Genomic DNA, 20,978 nt, shown 5'->3' on the forward strand with positions numbered 1-20,978 from the left:
GCAAGGGATAGTTCGATGAGAAGATAGTTCTAATGCATAGCGCCGAACACCGTGTACACAATCGAACTTGTGGAATAGACAAACCAAAATTTTGTAAATCCGGACGAAAATTTCATCGGGTAATAATGACGTTGTAATGACATAATCCTCTTTTCATGCAATCCGCCACCCCACAAACACTTCAGTCATGCTTCAGTCTGACTGTAAACATATGATCATGCCAGACGGCATGCCACTCACAAGTTGGGAAAAAACTATGTTATTATAACTCATCCAAGAGGAGGTTAGAGCCGGGTGAAAAATCTGCTCGTTGTTGCAACTACGGGCCCGAGTGTGTGAGGGGTTGCGGTAAGATTCTGTCATCGGTCGGCACGCCTAAGTGCTAGTTCCACCAGCTGCTAATTTTGAGTCATTGGATAAGTCTGTCTTCATTGACCTAAGCCAAGCTTCAAACTTTGACAGCAGCTGCCTCAAATTCCCCAACTGGCTGTCGTACATTCTGGGTGGTCACAGGTTTACACCCACACGGAGCTTCAACGTAAACAAAAATTCATCTAGCTCTACATTGGTCTGGGTCTACCAGCTACAATCATCTCGTCTTACTTGAATCCAGCTGCTATGAAGTGCACATTTCATTTGATTACCGCAAGCTTCATCCCCATTTCGGGTCTGTCCATAAAACGAAGTGTCAGTGCAATGACGCTGCGGCACTGCCAAGCGCAGTCTGACAGCATCCCAAAGTAATTTTCTTTTTACTCTAGACTGTCTTCGCTCTCTTATTCCCGCTTTTTATTGTAACGGACAGCAAATTTTTACTTAGTCCAACCAACCTCTTGGACGAGTTCGTTTGAACCAGCCAAGCCCTTCGATTGTATCTAATTATCCCGGTTCCACGATTTCAGTTTACCATTTTTATAAGTGAAATGATATTAGTCACGATGCTGTTTGGCCCTATGCATTAGTGCCACATCTCTCTTGTAAATGTCTTCTACACATGAATTCCATCCAAAATCGGCAACAGTAAGTCAAGTCAATTTTAGTGTAAACCATATTTTTGAGACCAAACTTGCCTTTTGTTGCCGTCTCGGGATTGTTAATATTGCCGTCGCCATTTGTGCTTTTTTGGCCATAGCCACTTACTAAGCCATTCAAAGTCACTCACGTTCAGTAACCGGTTTTTTGGTTCAAATCAACCCAGTCGTCCCCATGCCTCGCTCTAGCTTTTTTTATCAATCTACGATTACTTATCACGTTAAAAGCGTGCTTGTTCATTGTTTCTTCCCTCTTTGTAGTGGTGTTACCCATCAAGTTCAAATCCTAACGGTCCGACCATGTCTTAATTCGTATGCCCCCTACCCGATGGAAAATAATCTCATTTTTTATCATTTGCTTACTACCCTGCGTAGTGCTCGTGCGATCCCTGGGTTGCATTCTCGATGCAGATAGCTTTTGCCCTGCAAGAATAGGAAATTTTGGCTCAGTTCGTTTGACCATCCTCGACGCAAGACTCCGCAGCGTTATTCTTCATAGACAGGAACCACGTGCATGTATAGAGCTTTCAAAAAGTGCACGGATCTGCAAGGCTTGCTGGGGTGGGAGCTTATCACAAAAAAACCGCACTGTTGTTCCTGGCACACAAACAAGTCCAGGATGCTATTGCTCAGGAGTAGCGTTTCACCGTACTGCCAAACCAAAGCAACAGATCTGCGGAAGTACAAAGCGGGAGATAATAGAATTCATGGTTTTCTTTCACATACACAATTGGGTAAACATGTTCCCTAGCTAACAGTCAGGGACTCATCAAATGATTGTTTGTGGGGTCACTGCTTGTTCTGTCAAGACTGCGGGTATTCATTCGATGAGATGTTTTGCTTGTCGTGCTTCTAGACCTGTAGCTTCATCCTCAACTGATTCATACGGAATTATCATTTTGCGAAATTGAACAAAAACGATTTGCAGATATTGGTATAGACCAGAAATACGGGTTTCATAAGCGTATTTATAAATACTAGCCTTTAAAAAACACCGAAATACTTCATTCAAATTTCATGCCTCCAAAGAATCGTTCACTTGTTCACCCCGCTCAATCATTGCTTCCTGCGTGAGCTGAAGCTGGTTATGTCACTTTTATTTAGGGCGCGCACTAGGTTCAATGCCACTGACGGTTGGTCGTAATTACCACACACACATTAAAAGCCGATGGCCCCAGCTCAGCACCTAGATTCTGAATAATAATGCTATTCTGTTGGTTCCAACTTTCCAGACCCACCGTCATAATCGAGATCATAACCTCTGTTTAATACTCATCCTTTGCTGCTGTGCAATCATGGTTTGTTCAAAGGTTTCTTGGTGTAAAAATACCGGGTGTGGGAGAAACTCAGTGCTAGCCCGCCGAAATTCCAAGGTTAGAAATTTGGGAAAGAAACTATAAGAAAGAACGTTATTGAAACCGAAAAGCATGCATAACTTGCAGCCTCCTTTACCGGGCGCAGTAAGTGTCACGCGGCCCTCACTCTGGTAGGAGAGTAGCACCGACATCGCCCAAACGTTTATTAGTCCCCTCCATACCCTTCTTCTAGCTCAAGAGTTGTCCAAATATCTGCCAACGCGACCCAGAATTGTAAAAAGAAGAGCATTTTTTCAACAGATAATATTTTGGTATGCGCAATATACGGCCAAACTAAATCAATTTCTGGTGCTGAACGATTTCTTCGACGAAATTCTTTGTTACAAAACCAAGCGCTAGCTCTCTTATTGTCTTATCATGGATTCTCATGCATCAGAATACACGAGCTATGGTTCTGAGACAACGGTTGTCGAACACATGAAGGCGTTTCAGTAAGGCTGCTGGAACAGGCAGTATCACAGTTATAAACCAAAAGAGCCTGCACTATAGTCCGATTGCAGAGATACCGTCAACTAAACATTCACCGGGACGGAATCTCGTTTGGTGCACTTGAGTCGGTGTTCTAATAGTTATTATAGAACGACGAAAGAGGAGTAACTGAAAGATCTCTTTACGACTGGAGCCAGGTTGAGACTACTGAACTCGTGTGAAAATGGGCACCATCATCAATTCATCCGAGCCATCCGGGGGAGTCTTTGTTTCATAAATATAGGCCAATAGATCAAATAAGCGGTGAACAAGGACCAAACTCTTATATTTAAACAATACAGATAGCACACCATCATTCACTCCATAAGTTCTATGGCTACGGGGAGAAAGTGGGTAGTCAAAAACTTTTGAGGACGCCAAATTCAGCGGTTCCAAATTCAACGGCCAGGGTTCTATTCGAACTACGGTACCCAAATTAGCAGAAACGGGTGGCCACCGGAGCCACTGTTTGAATAATTTAGCCCAATGGTTAAGGCATTATTTATTCATCATTGTTGTACCATCTAAATTTCGTTGTTTCGCTAACAAGCCTCCCTTGAGAATCAGTCAAGCAAGCATTTTCGATTTCTAGGTTTTACTTATTTCATCTGACACTTTCTGCCGTCAGCCTTGACTTTCAGCGCGCAGGCTCACTTTAACCTGACGTCCGGTAATTTTTTGAGCCGCACTTTGATCGGATTCGTCAGTAGACGTCCCCAAACCTCAGGTGGTGTCACCATTCTGCTTGATATCCAGTCTGATGAACTTCCGGCACCGTGCAGAGCGGCGGTAATCTCATTCCAGCATTGATTCACATCTGATAGTGAAGCGGCTGGAAGTGGATTCTCCTACAATTTGGATTTGGCGGCATAATTCTGGAACTATCCAAGTAAAACCAGTCGTCCTCATGTGTGGGGGAGCCCTCATAATACGACGGTTTTGGTGAAGATGTACTGGCAGAGTTTTTCACAGCCTAACCGACTCGAGTTGGTTGACCGCAAAGGAAACCAATCTCTCTATAGTTCGTCCTGCCCCAGACGATTTCCTTAGCCTCTCTACTGCAAAAAGCCTGGCAAAACGGGTCCGTGGGCCAAACATTAGTTAAAAGGCCTCTTAGAAATCTTGTTCCGTGAACTGCTTCTAAAAAGACATGCCGTATCCAGAAAATGGTAGCTTACTCCAAGTACGCCGAAAGTGAACCAAGGTACGAGGACCACAATGTTAGGGAGAAAGCCCCAGAGTCTATATGGCACACGGGGACTCCTAAAATACCAAGGCTCGGGGAAACGCAGTGTAGTCGCACTAACGAAGACCATCGTTCTGATGGTTCTATCACCTGGCCACCGACGCTCCTCAGGGCGCATATGCTTGGAAGGCCAGTATGACATACCTGCTACGAATGAGGACTGCTTCAGCAGATGAAGGCGTGACACCGACCAGTCCTTTCAACAGACCGAAGGGCTGATTCGGTTAGCAGGTTGTTTACATCTGAGCCAACCAGACTGGAGTTCCCGTACTCTAGATGGCTTCATTAGCACAAGCGTCTTCCACAGTAAAAGCACCTGTGCGCGTTCGTTCAATTATGGTTCGTGTTGCTCTGGAGTTTACTTGTTTAGGGTATTGTCTGTCAGCCGTTTTGAGCTGTGACGTTCGACCCTACTGAAATATCCCATACAATGCGGGCTAAGGTTTGGTTCCTGAAACGGAGTAGGTGCACCAACTAATTCGGCCACCCTGACGTACGAGGGAGTAGAAGTAAACGCAGGCAGAGTTCTCAGACGACTTAATCGTGAGGTTATGCGCTTTTCATCGATCCTGCTTGTTGCATGAAATGCAGGCTGTTAAGCAGAGGGAGGTGTCCCTGTAAATCATTGCTTGTTGACAATACAGATGTCCTCAATGAGTCAGAGATGTTTGCCTAGTAGCAATTTGTAGGGTCTCCGTGTTGTCGCTTTGATCAGGGTGTGATTCGAGGTTTCCTGGCAGTTACACCGTAAAAATCTATGCTTTTTCCAGCTTTGTATAACTTGGGGGCTCCAAAATAGGGTTTGAACTTATTGGAAGCATTTAACCAAAGTGGTCAGTCGTGGGCGGAGACTACTGCCACAACACTATCGGTCTGGTTAAATGCTCCTAACCCTCCATTATGAGCCTCGAGGAACGATTGTCGCTAATGGTGTCCTCGAGCCACTTTCCGGACATATGTATCCATTGAAATGTAGGAGTCGCACGTCAAATTTGTACCGGATCAATGGTGCTTTGTCAGCACAGCGCAGTGACCCTTGTTCTCATTGCTTTAACCTGCGAATATGCATTGCCATGACACAGACATCGTAAGAAATTGGAAGTCACAGTTACACCATCCTGGCAAGTTCAAGACAGGGACATAGCCGATGCCTGATGTGGTTGAATGTGGTAGAGGTAGTCCCGGAGAAAGTTGTTGATGTCTGCTTCTGCAAGTAGGCTCGGGACCATTAGCCGTGCAATGTTCTTAGCTACAAAGCTTCAAGAGCAAAGTAGGAATTCTTGCGCCAAAATGTTGAATTTTGTTGCATTCGTGATCAAACCAAAAATCATTCTAATTTAAGCTCACATTTCTATTTCATTGTGCGAATACTGATTACCAATTTGTCAGCTTAGTAAAAGTATATCAAGCCTTTTGGGCAGTCTGATGGCCTCTCAAATTTGCTGATTCATGGAGCGGAATCGAAGTCCGGCTCAAACCTGCAATTTTGTTTCGTCTTCTCTGGTTTATTTTCACCCTTTTCACTGTGATTAGGATTCCGCGTTTTACCAGGTCAATTTTCGAAATAAATCCCCCAAACAGGTCAACTGTTGTTTTCAAACGACCGATATGACATTCCGCGGATAATAAGGCTGGTCGGTTCAGGTATCCAGGTGCCATGTGGAGTCGTTTATTGGTTATTTATGCTGGAGTCCTCCATCTGATATATTCAAGTAAGCCGACACCCTCCAATTTTTAATAGAAATATAGCTCCCTGTTTTAAACAGCCACTGAGCTTTGGACCAAATTGCTCACTGGTATGTCACTGCCTAGGAGGCGAATGCGACGCTAGAAATGAGGGAGTTGGATGTCTCTCTGGCAGCTGCAGTCCAGGATATACCGGATTTCCGCTGTGTCAGCAACGTAACCACTTACCCAATATTTTATTTTTTTTAATCCTTAGAATGCCCACAGGGGAAATTTGGGATTGACTGTTCCTCAAGGTGCAACTGTGAGCCCGAAAACATATGTGAGCCAACGAATGGAAACTGCATGGGAAAAAACCGATGCAGGCGTCGATACTACGGTCCTGGCTGCCAGGGCGGTTCGTTAACTATTCAATGGTTATATTTCGTTTATAGTTCGTACACAGCTGCTGAACAGCCCAGATGTTTCCACTGACTGCACTGATATAATTTTGTCGTGGCCAGCATTTTCTGGTGCTAACTACTCTGGGTCTTCAGACATCGTGCGCTATGTGTAATGTTTGTTTCACTTATATTTCATCGTCAAATTTAGAGTTCTCTATCGACTGTCCTCTGAAAGCCAGTTAATTCCAGTTAGGTCGCACACGAAACCGACCAATGCAACGCAATACACATATCACTTTGCCCCGAAAGACCAAGATTCAAAGTACGTGTTCAGTGTTCGCGCAGACTTTCGTGTGCCATTTCCACCTGACTATTACACGGAAACTGGCATACCTAGCCCCGTGACAAACCCAATTTCCGCTCAGTGCTTGAGTAAGTTCCGAATTAGATGTCATATTGTGTAACAACGCCCTTCCATGCGCCACGCCGCTTCAGCCTTCGAACTAATATGTGGCTGAACCCATAACTCTGTTACATGACTACGTTGGCAAGGCATACAAGTCTGTGAAAACCCAAATGGCAGCATTCACTGTCAATTTGTGCACTCTCTAGAGAAAGGTTTGAGGGATGAAATCCCTTTGGCCTTTTAATTTTTAATTCATTTTTAATTCATTTTAATTTTGGAATCTAGGCTCTGCATTATGAATATGTCCACCTAAGCTTTTGTAAGATTCGTCAACTATCTGTGGAACCCGTTCTGGGAGAAAATGCGTCAGATTCCTTTGAATTTTTTCAGGGTTTGTGAGCGTAGCTACTTTTTTCAAAACGGTTTCAGGATGCCGCAAGTTTTTAGCTTTTTGTCTTTGGAAGCTTTAACATTTCGGTGAAATCCTCGGTTGAGAAATTCTAGCAACGGTTGATCGTCTTTGCAAGACTCCAATTTTACGGCACTCATGCTATGGTGTTATCCAAATTTGTGCTGTATCACAGTTGCTAGCGGTGCGCTTCACCCACTGACGAGTGACTGTAATTTCTGCCATTTGGTTTTTGCCATCTAATCAGTAATGACGGTTAGGATAGCTCATTTGGTCTCCGGTGGTACACAGACGTCGCAGTGGACCCCTTATTGAATAAATTGTGTGACATTTTATGGGACCCAAACTTAATCAAAAGCAAACAAAGACATAATTTCATTAAATAAAAGTCCTAGTTTTTGCGATTTTGTCGGATAAACAGCAACAGTAACAAACTAAAATTTGGATGTTTCTGAGTTAACGTGTTGTAATATTGTTACATCGGTATAATCGTGAATGCCCTTGCGGGAGGATTTATTGGCTAGAGACAGCTATTTGAAAGCCTTAAAACGCATAAAATGATCACTTTTACCACAAAATAGCTAGGAAGTAAAGTTTTTAACATATGAAAGTTGTTTTGTGGAGTAATGGGCTTGCAAATGGAACTGGTTAATATATTTCGACTGCTACTGGGCCTGTTGAATCACTTCTGAAACACGAAGAATCCGTTATGAGTAATATTAATGTCTATAAGATGAACTTCGACTAACTCAGCACAGACAGCACAGACAAAATCTTATGTACTGTTTGCAGCCCTTATTCGGCAATGCATTATAGACGGGGTGGGGAAAAACAAGTAGTGTGAACTTCGTAATCATTCAGGTTACAAACGATAATGTGCTAGTCATGTGAATCTCTAAAGATTTTACGTTCCAAGAGCTATCATGAAATAACGTGTAGTTTGCAGGACCTTCTTTCTTACCGCTGGCCAAGAGCAGAAACCTCAGAGGATAAAACAGGCATCATATCTTTGGAACGATTTAGCAGTTTACTGTTCTTTCCAATCTAAAGTTGAACATTTACCTGACCCCTTGTAGATAAGAGCAGATTAAAAGTCAACAAATCTTCAAATCACCATTTAAGGAAACTTTAGCAAACGTAGGACCTTGCGGTCAGTTTTATCTGAGTAAAAGACAGGTTGTTTTGAATTATGATTTAGTGTGCGATGTGAAAAGGCTGTTTCTATGACATATCACCTACATTCAAAGGAAGTGACCCGCTTTTGTAGCGGTGTGCGGTGACCTGTTTCAAACCAAGAGTAAGTAACCACGGATAAATAAGTCAAAAGCTACCTTTATTTTGAACATTTTTTCATCTCGGTGACATACTGACCTGTAATTTGCTTTGCTACTGGCTTATATCCTCAACATGCTTAACTTATCGTTTAGGAGAACGGCTCTGCAAATGAATGGCACACAAATTATGTATATAGCTTTTTAACCTTTCCTAGTAGATAAACGGAGCTAATTGAAGCAATATGGCCGCTATCTTCATCTTTTGGAATATTGTTGCCCACCGGCCCTCCTTTTTTCAATTCTAGTTATTGTATGATTTAAATTTGAGGTATTTGTGCATGCCATCATGCTTGCGAATTTTGACTTTGAGAAGAGCAGCTCACTGTTCACAGAGTCAGTGAATGTTTCTGGAAGGACGACTCACTGACAGCAAGTACTTTTGGTCGCACATCTATTCTACATAATGCCCTTATTTTTACTTTCCTAAAATCCCACTGTTGGCTTTTGATCCAGATTATGTCAATGAAATTAGGGTGAAAAGTAATGGTATAATGGGTTCACGCTAGTCCATGTGGGTCAGAAGCAAACATAAGCCAATACGTGTGTCAAGGAAATAGCTTGGTTTGAAACAGTTTGCGCATTGTAGAATGAAGAAAAATTCCGAATGGTTGCTCCCCGCTGGCAGCTTGATCCATGGCTAGATTGCATCTGTTGGCAGCTGTGAAACAAAATGCGAGTTCCCGCACGAAAGATAACTGTAGATTAGGACCAAGCAGTGTCGTCCACATAACTGTAGAAGTTATTTCTACAGTCTACCTCCAGAACGAAAACGCGGATGTGCTTCTTCTGGGCTAATCTGACCAACTCAAATGCTCTAATACTTTCTGATATAACAGTTCTTTTGGTTTTTCAGGAATAAATTCACAATAAATGATGGTGTAAAGGATCACCGGCATAGCTCACGCCGCCTTTGGCTGAAGCGTACAACGACACAAAATATACAGGCTGTTGAACTGAGATGTACCAAGTGTTAGTAACCAGGCCGCCTCAAAACAATTAACATTGTTTATGAGGGTTAGTACAACTAAAACTTTCTATTTATTAAGCTAAGCTGAAGTACATGTGTGTAGCTAACGTGTTTTGGTTTATCAAGACCAAAGCGTTATAAGCTTAGATTTTCACTAAGTGGATGGTGCTTTTTGCCATAAACAGTCAAATACGCGTGTTATGTAAATAAAACAAAAATTTAAGATCTGAAAAAGAGACGTGTGCTTCCCTACTTTATTTGAGAAACAAACATTGTTTAATGGAGCACGAGAAAGATCCTCCAAGCTTGTTGGCGCGTTACATAGACCATAGACCTCTTTTGTTCAATAAAAGGCGCGCAATACCGGTTATGGTATTTACAGCCGAGTAAAGGTGTTTCTGAGGATGTTTTGAAGAAGAACATGTAAATAATGAGCTGCACAGACATCGCTTGAAGCTGATGATGCAAACGGTTAACTCAAATCTGGAGGGACTTGCTTGATTCGAGGATGCTGAGTGCACGTAATACGCACCGGACTGAATCAGGTGCGTCTAAAGTATTTAAGGCTCTCAAGTTCTGCATCATTAGCAAAAGTCAGATTAATGGGGATGACCATAGTGAGGTTTTACCCCAGTTCAACAACCTACAAATGCTGCGCGCAGTAGGAGAAACCACAATATTGCTCAACAGAAAGGCCATTTTTTGAAAGCGACTCTTTGAGTTGGAATTGCAGGAATATGGTTAATTGAATTCAGACAACGAGCAAACATACTCAACTACAATCTGTTAATCCAGGCAGCATGCGAGTAGGATACAACAAAATCTACTGTAAGATAATGTTTGCAAACAGTATGCAAGCGTTTCAAAGTTAAACATACCAAGAGTAGACAACCCAACATATAAAGCCGCGTTTTTCAACTTTAAACAGACTGCATGTCTTCTTTATAGTGTGCTTATCATGGGCAACATTTTGCATGGCAATCAAATAAAATGCAAAATAGAGGCGCGAAAACGTCGTAACAGCTGCTGTCATGGATTTCGTGACAGAACAAAAAATGTCAAAGAGAAAAAACTTGAGGTGTTTCGACAGACGTCGGAGATAATAGCGATTCTACTCGATAGATCAGTGCCGGGTATTTTCAGCTTGTCCTCACGGATCTTTTCTTACATCGCCCAAAAAACATTCTTCCTCATCTATGAAACATGCAACACGCGCTCCTAACTTAATTCTTACTTTTGCCTCTCTTCAACATGTGTTCTATTTACATAATATGCTTTTACTACTCTGTCTTCGTCTGGTAGCTGCCATCACTTTGTGAAAACCCAAATTCGTAACGCTGTATACCCGGTGTTCTAAATAAACAGCCACGTAGTATCTATGTACTGGAGCTTTCAACTAACTCAGAGACCAAGAAAATTTACCGCACTGTACTTCTTCAAATAGTTTAAATTTCACGGCTAGGTTTTTTGGTTTAACGACGAATATTTCGTCTAAAGATGCTCACTAATAAACTCGGCAACCACATATCGATGCGTCGGGTGATATATGAAGTGCGGGACGGTAGCAAGCATACAGTGTTTTTCACCGTTCTGGTAGATTAACTGACACAATATATTTTTTCCAACTCCGATACACTCTGCCTTCAATTTGAGGCAATAACGTCACTAACTGTTGGGCATAACATGCGTTACAGATTTTGCGAACTTTCTAGGTTCTCTAACAAGAGTATTCACCAAGGAAGATTCTTCTCATCACTTTGCTTATATTTCTGGAGTGAGCAAAAGAATATAAGAGCACTCAGTCCTCCAGCAAAATGACTAATTTTCAGTGGGCTCTTAGGCTTTGAGACTCCTAGAACAATAGACATCACGGCAACTGCATCACCACCATCGTAGGATAAAAGAAGTAGTCATTCATAAAACGCTCTCATTTGCACACTACTTTGGTTTTACCGGGTGCACAAGTTAATTCAGATAAATATCCTCTTTATTAGGGTACGTTTTAACCGAAAGTGGTAAAAAGACTGCCTTGTGTTGGGTAGGATATTAAAGATGTTACAATACATTTTTAGATGTAGCACACTACTCATAGGATTACTGGAAACTCTTCAACAACCGAAGACAGGTTTCCCGTCCTTTGGGTTTGTCGGGTAGTTTCAGTCCCATCAGACGATCATAAATGAGAAGCTCAGCTGGATTCGGGTGAGTATCCATATCAGGAAGGTCAGTTTTTCGAAAGCAACCACTGAATGCCCGAAATCTACCGAGACTCTCAGCTCTGCTAGATGCTAACCAGACAACGCGAGTCAACGTTGATCAGGGTCAGACAACGCCCCCGCAATATGCAGCACGCCACAGCTTCGTACTAAAGCCAAACCGTGTGCGTCAGCATTGGACCAAGTTCAAACAGTGTCCGTCCAGTAAATAGCTTGAGACCGCTGTAATTTTTGCATCCGCACGCACTCACGCTCTCGCACTCACTTGTTTCGAAGATAGCTGTTGTGTTCCATTCTGTAGTCTTTTTCGGCAACTAGGCACTGGAGCGGGTCAGCAGCAGATACCACAGATTGACGAATCAGCAGATATAACAATCCAGTTTAGTCCAAGTTGGTGTGCAAACGGGATTGCCAAAGGAGTTCCTTCACGAAGAGTTAGCCTTATGCTCCCCCCAGAAATGCTAAGCTGGAGGAAACTGAGGTAAACTTTGGTGATCCTAGCACTCCGTCGGCGATGTAGACATTTAGATAACAAATTATTTTCGCCATATCTGAAAATTCGGATGCCATTGTTAATTTCGATACTGGATGAGTACAGAATTGTAACAGTACTTCTGGCTTTGAATATATGGAAATAGCGTACAAACTTTTGGCAACATTTGTCCGATCAGTTGCCATTTTTGTACTTTCAGAAGTCATTTCGAGGGAAGGTTTCACGAGCTTGTTAAATCTGGACACAAAGTGGACACGGGATTGTAGTGCTTTGATCCATCTGATTTTTTGAGGCAAATCCGCTGACATCTGACCTTGGCTGCAATATGGACTTTAGTGAAGCTGGATTGGGCCGTCTTTCTTGCTCCCTATTATTGCGTACTTGCCCGTCTATTTGCGTAAATTGTGAACCAAGTAGCGCTATATCGTCGACACAATCACGACCATTGAGGTCCTACAAAGGAGGAGATCGGACACTCACGGCGACAGACATGGCAATTTTCTCTGAAAATTGACCACTGAAAAATCAAAGTATAAACCTGTCAAACGATAGCTTTCACAAAGGCCACGCAGGATAACACTATCATCCTCACGGACGCTGGAGCGTACTGATAAGAAAGTGTAACGAGAATTTCATTAGTATCAACAGTTAGGTATTTTACCAAGGAAGCACGATCAATGGATTTAAATGTAGGAAGCCAATGATTGTTAGGTTTTTGTGTATGTCCTTGTTTGAAATCCCAAATTACCTGAATGAGTCCTCTTTGAATCCTAAACCCGATGTGGGTGATGTTTACTTTTCTCTCAATAGGAGTTTTCTACGCTGTCTTCTGTTATAATAAATTAGGTAACATTTAGTCGGAAAGCTCCTAGCGTGAGGCAGAGTTGGCGCTCTTCATCTGGTTACTCTTCTTTGGCTTTGTTGGCACAGTTGCACCATGGCACATTTAGACCGTAAAGGTCGCAGTGAAGGCCAACTTTTATTCGTAAATTAACAATGTAGTCAGCAGTACAGAAAATCATATAGGAATAGAATAGAATCATATAGGAATAACATGTGGCAAATGATCTGTCATTTTTCAACAGCCCTCGCGAGTACGGAAAGCTCATGTTGGTCACACAGTGTTCCACCGCCAAAAGTAATAAATATTCCCTGTGACCTACAGGTCTGCCTGGATTTTATCTGAATGTTTCGGGCTACACGGCTACAGCTCTTTGGAGGTTGCACCCAAATCCTCACGTACGTACGGTGGAGGTAATTTATACACCGATTTCGGTTGGAGACTGCGCAAATTTATCCACAGCCGAATTGAACGCACAGACACATACTTGCAAGGCACCGATTGATCAGCTGAAATGCACTGTCGTTCTTAACCCTTGGGTGCAGTATTCAGTAAAATCATTTGGTGTGACAGCAAAGCGCGGAGAAACCGTCCATTTGTCGCGCGTCATCACTACCGAAGAAGACGGTGAGTAAGATGCTTTTTTCTTCCATCTATTTCAAAAGGTTTGTTCCTATTGGTACAGACCAAGTCTCCAATACCACCTTACACTGGCCTATCTCTTGGTATTCTTGACAATGTTGGCTCCAGGGACAGAAGGCGCAAAACGCTTAGGCAACGCATCTATGACTTATAATCTAGCTAAAATTATTAAACACTGACAAATTTGACTACCGAAATGGAGTTTTTCTATCCAGGAGCATATAAAATCGACACTCATTTAGGTGGAATTATTTTTCAACGGTCTACCTGGCCGGCCAATGCATTCCATTCTTACTCAAAATGTTTACTGCGCCAAGTTTTTTAGTCATCAACTTATAATCCCTTAATGTTTTTATTCTTTTTTCAACTCAACAGTAGACAGACCATGATAGGTAGCATTCTAATGGAGTAAACAAGCACCTAGAATGTAAGCATGTTTCCTTAGATCAAAATGGATAGGAAACTCTTCATTAGTTCTGGTGCAAGGGGTGAGGAAACCCCGCTTCGTGCTTGAGAAAAGCGTAAACAAATTACAGAAACGATATTTTCCGTACGTCATTGGTTCTTAACTAGGGAGATCCGTTTCTTCGGAAGAACTGTAAGGTTTTGGGAGAATAGAGATCTGGTATTTGGAGGTACCTCAACTGCAATACTGATTAACAAGCCGGCTTTATGTGATCAATGTTCATTGGGTCACTTGTTGTTCTCATGGTATCTTGTTGATCCAAACGCCGAAAGCGGATTAAGGAAGGTAGAGAATATGCTGCATTTGAGCCCTCATGGTCCTCCAGCACACATGTAACCTGCCGTCAACAGCCTGCTAATTAGTTTGCGTGTTACAATCCTCAGTTTGAACCTGCATAGGCGTGATTCAGTGGTCCTAGACTTCATATTCTGAAGGACTTTATTTATTTGTCATATAGTATGCTTGCCGCTTTGAATTTTGACGGGTATTCAAGGCGATTCTCAGTGTGTTTTGCTTGACCTAGTAAATAACGCGATCAAAAGTTCCTCTTAAGTAGTGTCATTTCTAGAAGGGCTGGTGATCGTTTTCCTGGTAAAGTTCATTTTCCTTCTTGATTATGATTTCAATACACATGCTACAGTAATACTAATGAATCAAACTACCCCTACTTTATACTAATCAAGTAAACTTCTTCGGCTATTATTTGACCACGAACATTTTATTTATCACGATTGCCCAATGTCTCTTTTCACTTTCCCATAGTGCCGCTTGGTGCTCCACAGAACCTAAATTTGATTGGTGACCCAAGTGCTACAGATGCAGTTGTAAGATGGGACCCTCCTCCTTGCACAGCGCGTAGAGGTTCACTGAAGAACTGGGTTGTTCAAATTCGGCCGGATACCAACGTGGTCCTAGAACCAACAGATATGCTTATCTCATCCCCTCCCTTGCGTATTTCCAAACTACTGCCTGATACCAATTACGTTGTACGGGTGGCATTTAGGAATTCCATGGGTATTGGTCCATTCTCAGAGTTGGCGTTTGATACGAAAGCACAAGGTGAGCATAGGTTAACATATTACACTTGCAATGTTGCAACTTCACCTAATTTTTTCAAGTATTCTAAACACATAGCTGTCAGATTCTATAGTTTCGGTCGGTTATTGCCCACATTTGAAACGAATAAGAGCAGTGACCACCACGTGCTGTTTAGAGGCCTCCATCATTGCTTGTCACTCAGCGGAACATAATGAAAATCATTTATGGACATCAGGTGAAGCCATGATTTTCTCATTATTATTCTGGTGAACATTCTGGTGAGTGTTATAACATCAAAACTAACTTAGCTAAGTAAACCCAAACTACCAAACCTCAGTTGGTATCTGGGTATTATTCCTCCCTTTGGAGAATGACGCGGTTGAAATGTGGCTCCATACCCTCCGTCTCTCGAAAATTCGTGGCATATCCGTGAAACGGAAACCAGGCTATTCAACCAGTTATACAACCCCCCTCCTACAAAACAGAACCTTTCTTGGCCACCCACGGGTGGTTTGAAATTTACAATGATTTGAGGCCATTTATTCCGGTACACCACTTCTCCGAAAGTTTTGTTAAAAGTTAACAAGGTCACATCCGTCAGATACGATCACTAGTGAACTATTGATCGACTGAATGATAAGCACAGGTGAACATGCATGAGGATCAAATACAGTTTGCCAGTGTGTATGGTCGCAACGTACTAGTCACGAATGTTGCCGTTGCGGTTCGGAATACTGAAAACAGGACTTCCAGCTCAGTCAACAAAGCGGGTGGACAGATTTTGTCCTCCTTCACTGTACAGTGGACTAGAGAACTCGACCAATGCGGGACACTAAGCTTTGTAAGAAAGATAGGATTGTTGTGATTATGATAGGCGAATCGATTTCACAAACTTTCTTGGTAACACTTGTGATGGTTTGTCTAATGTCTCCATTTGACTGGATGCAGAGTCACATATTGCTTAGGTCTCCTCCGTTTCCTGGCAAACTTTCGAATGAACCTTCCTGTTTTCTTCGTTTTTTCGATGTACCAATAACATTCTTGACTTCCACTGGTGGGAACATCGGATTGGCAAGGCTGAGGTACACCAGATGGTCCTTGAAAGAATTAACTTTCACACGACAGATGAATTACTCACGCTTCATTGCTTGCTTGGTTGGGACATGTACTCCGCATACCAGAAGACCGTTCGCCTCACAGGGCTCCTTTTTTGAGTTCTGTGCTCAGAGGTGGTCAACGTATGACCTGGCAACGAAGTGCGAGAACACCAACCAGTAAAATTAGTCGGGTGAGCAACTGCCGTCTCCCTGGATGGGGAACCCCGGGACTTAAATAAACAGTGATTAATGACATTGGCGAGAATGACCCAATCGCGCAGTCAGTGGCGCTCGTGCATCAAAGCTATCATCTTCAATGCGTAGCCACTCAATATCCGAACAAATTGAACATGCCTTCGCCTCCAAGGCTCGGTTCTGTAAATTCCACTTTTCCGTTTTAGGGTGAGCAAATTTGTAGCAGCTGGAACCAATGTGTCTATGGCATACGGTTTATAGCTGATAAATTGATTGAACTGAATTGGACTTATTCAGTTCTAAGACATGGTGCAATCCTATTCTTTCTTGCATGTTCACTTTAACGTTTATTGTATTCCGCATAAACCGTCGCCTGGAAATCCTCAAGAAATGAAGAATAAAGTCTCGAGGGAACAAACTACTCACGAGGCTGCTGAAAACTCGTCTACAGCCCAACACCAGTTTATTCCACCTTGTCGTGTTCTGTGGGAACAATTTACGGAGATATCTTGAAAACCCTACCAAATGAACTATGGGAATGTCTTTGTTCAACTGTTTCGGTTGAAGGGTATCACCAACGACAGATTCACCTGGGATTCAGCTAAGTCTCCCATTAACAACAACTCCGTTCGCTAGTGCGTTTATTCCTCATAAAAGCTACTGTATGTGACTTATCTGAAGTGCTTAAGTTACCTGTGAGTTGAAGGCGATTTCTCGAGAACAACCGTGAGTCTGGGTCAGCAGTTTTCTTACTTCGCCTTAGCGATGTGAGATGCTGTGCTACGTGACATAAGCATCGCTTACTTTGGCCTAAAAAGGGATATGGTTTCATGACGAATACATAACTCCACCTTGCTGTAAAGGCTAAACTGCAATTCTCTCCTCTCACCCTATTACATAGCTTTCGTAGTGTGGACATTATTCTCCCAAACATTAGATCATCTAAACACTTGTTCACAGTCTTTGTAGAAACTACATAGGTTGATCTTACATCACAAAGTTCGTAATTCCGTTAGGTTGACGTAGCTTGCATTTAACCAACCAAAATATTATCTAATCGCCAGCAGAAAGACAAAACCTGACTGGTCACATGGACTTCGTCTCATTGCCTCGTAACCTTGCTTATGCATCTCATGAAGCGATTATGCCGTGTCCCAAGGTCACAAAAATATCGCTCATGTTACACTCGGGTTGGCTGGTGCTTGTTTGTTGATTCGTCATGACAACCGAATTGACAGCAGATTGTGCGACGTTTGCGTGCAAAATCTCTAGTCTGCGGGTCGGTTTGGATGCAGCCTCGGTTCTGTAACACTAGCTGTTTATTGAACCTGTTTTTTTAAGGACGACCTCCTGCTGTCACTCAGAAAATCGGCCTGATTTTTGTTGATTTGAACGTCAAATATCACTTCCACGCCGTACCTAGATGAATTTACTAAGACAATCGCCTGCTCTTGGTCCCCATAGAGAAACTCAGTCGACATGACGAGACAATGCGAATGCGTTTGGAATTCTCTTACTCCTAACCAGGACGGAACAATGGGTGAAATGTGACGAATGCATCCAATCGACCCATTGAATCCATAGGACTCAACTGGGTGGCTGAAGTCAGCTGTAATAACCGCGTACTTGTCGTACAGTGGTTGTAGCTGCCACAACAGCTGGCATTTGTGTTTCCTCAACAGTAGACTAGCGATTTCACCTTACACCCTTTATTTCAGGCGATTGTACCTATAATTTCAGGGCATCCAGTGTAAAGTCGAGCGATGTTCTCGTTACGGTATGCCGTCCTGTTGCGTCAAATTCCAAAAGAATTCGACAGATAAATTGCATATACATAACAAACCAGCTGTGTTGTAAATGTGCTTTGTCCAGTAGAATCTTCCTGTCAATCATCCTTTGAGTTTCCTAACCAGGTGATCACCTGTTTCGTTCTTGAGCAGAACAGGCTGTCTTAGCATCATCGAGAAGTTACGGAAACAGTTTTGCCCTATGACCAACCATACGGTTTGAGTTGCCCCTCTTGTCTAACTACCGGCTGCTGAAAAATTCGGGCATTCATCCGGCGACTGTTGAGTGGTTGAAGGTGGTTGCCGGATCATTCATCAGGTCTCAAGACACTGCCCGAATAGGAAGTCCTGCCAGATGGGACACTCGATCGACATTGCCAGGAGAGTTGCTGATTTTTCGTTGGCGCTATCGAGCCGGGCGGTCATATCGCTCAAACGTGAACGGGTTCATCCGTTTAGGCGCGTTCAGCACGCATCGTTGGACAAGTGGTGTAGAATATCATAAACAAGGGATTCAGTTGAGTCTCTCATGGAAACCAAATTGATTTGCAAATGAACGTACTTCTCGAAAGTGGTAACCTACTTGTTTTACATGTCGAAAGCCCGGGGTCCTAATCCCAACACGGTCACCTGTTGATTTAGACCTACCAAAATAGTTATGTCACAGTATGAGGAGAACTATTCTGATGAGTGATATGTATGCAAATGCTAGCTAATAACCAACTAATTTTGCGCAGTTCGTCAGTGATCTTCTTGGGGGCGTGATATTCACCAAGTCACGTACTTAGAATTTTATCGGGTTTTAAAAGTGAAGGCGTGATTGGAACCATTAAACATTAGAATCAGTTACATTTGTTGATAACTCTCGATAGCTTGAAAAAGAATGGTCCTACTTGCTGCATGCATCACGATAAACCGTTGTGTCTTCCAACTTCCTCAGACGAAAGATTTAACTACACTTTTTTTTACAGTGATGAAAGTTTTCGCTGAGAGTCTGAATTTGGCCTATTCGAGGGGTTTGCAATGCATCCTCACAACACAGAATGTTTTATACTTTACCTATCCCTGTTCTGTTACTGTTAGGTTCCTATGGTCAAAGTAGGTTAGCACCTTATTTACAGCGGCGTTCCAGTTACGGCGACTTCTGCCAGTACAAACAGGACACTCAGAATATAAACTACACCTCTCTACTGATGCTACTAGGAAGGCAATGCTTGGATCATCTCATTTTTTACATTGAGATAAGTGACCTGCATATGTTTTGAGTGCTGGTTAGATGGACCAATTTGCCAATTTTAGGTTTTCCAAAAGACGTCCTTGTAACCGATATCAAGCACGACTCATGCCTGGTTACGTGGCTGCCACCGGAAACCAAAAATGGAAACGGTGCTCTTTCTGGATTCGAAGTTCAACATTGGCCAATAAATTTGACTATAACTCGGATAGCAAGTCCACTGATACCACCAGACCAGACGAGCTATTCTATCAACAATTTGGAGGCGGATACGGCTTATGGCGTGCAGGTTAGTGGTTCATCGTTTCCAGTACAACTGTGATTTTTAACCTGCATTGCACTGGCAACGTTTCGCTGTCTCCGACCCGTGTGGAACAATACAAAGCCTTACAGGATGAGACAAGATTAATTGCACTGGAGTTCAATTAGTTGAACCAAATCCGGGTTATCTAAACACAAAAAAGCATTAAATTAAAAAATCTAACCTAATCGCTATTATTATTCATGAGTTATGGATGCCAGTAGCTCCTCACCACGGTCCTCCTTAATGGAGGCTATCTGTACGGGATGTTGAGAGTAACCTTGCTGTATTTGCTGATGAAGGAGTTTTAAATTCCAGACTGACCTATGCACGTCGTCGATACTCACACCACTCGCTGAAGGTATTTGAGGTAAACGCGCAACACTGACCAGACACAGTCCTTCCAGTCAAAGCTTATGTCTTTCGTTCTCGTCCTTCACTCCAAACTGATAAGCTATGGAAGCTTTTTTGGCAGCAGCTATTTAAATGAAAGCTTTGCTGAGAATAGCTGAACCAAATCGCCACTTCTTATCTTTTGGAGGCGCTTCATAATTTATTGGTTTTTGCCAAATCAAATCATAAGTTGTTTGAGGGGCCAGTTGGTCACCTCACCTAAGCAACCTTAAAACAGGTGTTTATCACATCTTTGGTGCACTAACATTTGATATGCAATGGGCTAATTTAACAATAAGTTGCAGTTCAATCAGATTTGAAGTGACTTACACGTCCTGTCTCCCTTGGACTTCGGTGGAGTCCAAGACAGTTTCAAGTCACTGAACAACTTTTTTTGTGAGGCGATCGCGAAAGTGAATTTGGTACCAGTAGCACTTTTGCTGGTGAAGTGGTCGAAAAAAACGAGGATGGCAAATAATTCCAGATATTTCACCACCTGTCTCTGGTCTCACGACGACGTTCATTCATTTATAAATGATTCTCTACCATTAGATTCTAGTTTTATTCAAAGTTTAAAGTTAATCTTTCTGAAACCATTACAGCCGAAGAATTTTTAACGGAAATCACAAGCATGTCAGTTCAGATGGCGTCTACTTCGCGTGACCTTAAGTGTGTGATGATTCAGATGATTCATTACTGAGCATCACAGTCAGTTCCTACTGTTATGTCAGGCTAGTGCTACTCTTTCTTTTCTGTTTTTTTTACGTGGATACAGGAAAGTTATTTTTTTTGAGGTCACGCACTTTACTATGCTCACCTTGATTGGTCTAACTCGTGTAATGTGGCGCACAAATATGATCAAAGTGCCTCAACATATTCTTAACTTAACTGCGTGGTAGCATAGCAATGAAGATGTTTAACTATTGACGCGAGAGATTCGAAATGAGAACGGAGGCAACGCTTCTGACT

General features: G+C 42.5%; 1 protein-coding gene across 1 annotated transcript in view; it reads left to right on the forward strand.

Moving 5' to 3' along the window:
• Positions 1-981: 981 nt before the first annotated feature.
• T265_07038 (hypothetical protein) overlaps positions 982-20,978 on the forward strand; it is a gene marked incomplete at both ends in the record, with an annotated part of 73,522 nt that continues 53,525 nt past the window's right edge. Inside the window, 6 exons of the mRNA XM_009172462.1 lie at positions 982-1,020; positions 6,064-6,204; positions 6,430-6,622; positions 13,181-13,483; positions 14,727-15,023; positions 19,381-19,604. Of these exons, the coding sequence (XP_009170726.1) occupies positions 982-1,020; positions 6,064-6,204; positions 6,430-6,622; positions 13,181-13,483; positions 14,727-15,023; positions 19,381-19,604 (1,197 nt within the window). The remainder of the gene's footprint in view (positions 1,021-6,063; positions 6,205-6,429; positions 6,623-13,180; positions 13,484-14,726; positions 15,024-19,380; positions 19,605-20,978) is intronic.

Source organism: Opisthorchis viverrini (assembly GCF_000715545.1).
Source record: "Opisthorchis viverrini unplaced genomic scaffold opera_v5_158, whole genome shotgun sequence".
NCBI classification, from domain to species: Eukaryota; Metazoa; Platyhelminthes; class Trematoda; order Opisthorchiida; family Opisthorchiidae; genus Opisthorchis; species Opisthorchis viverrini.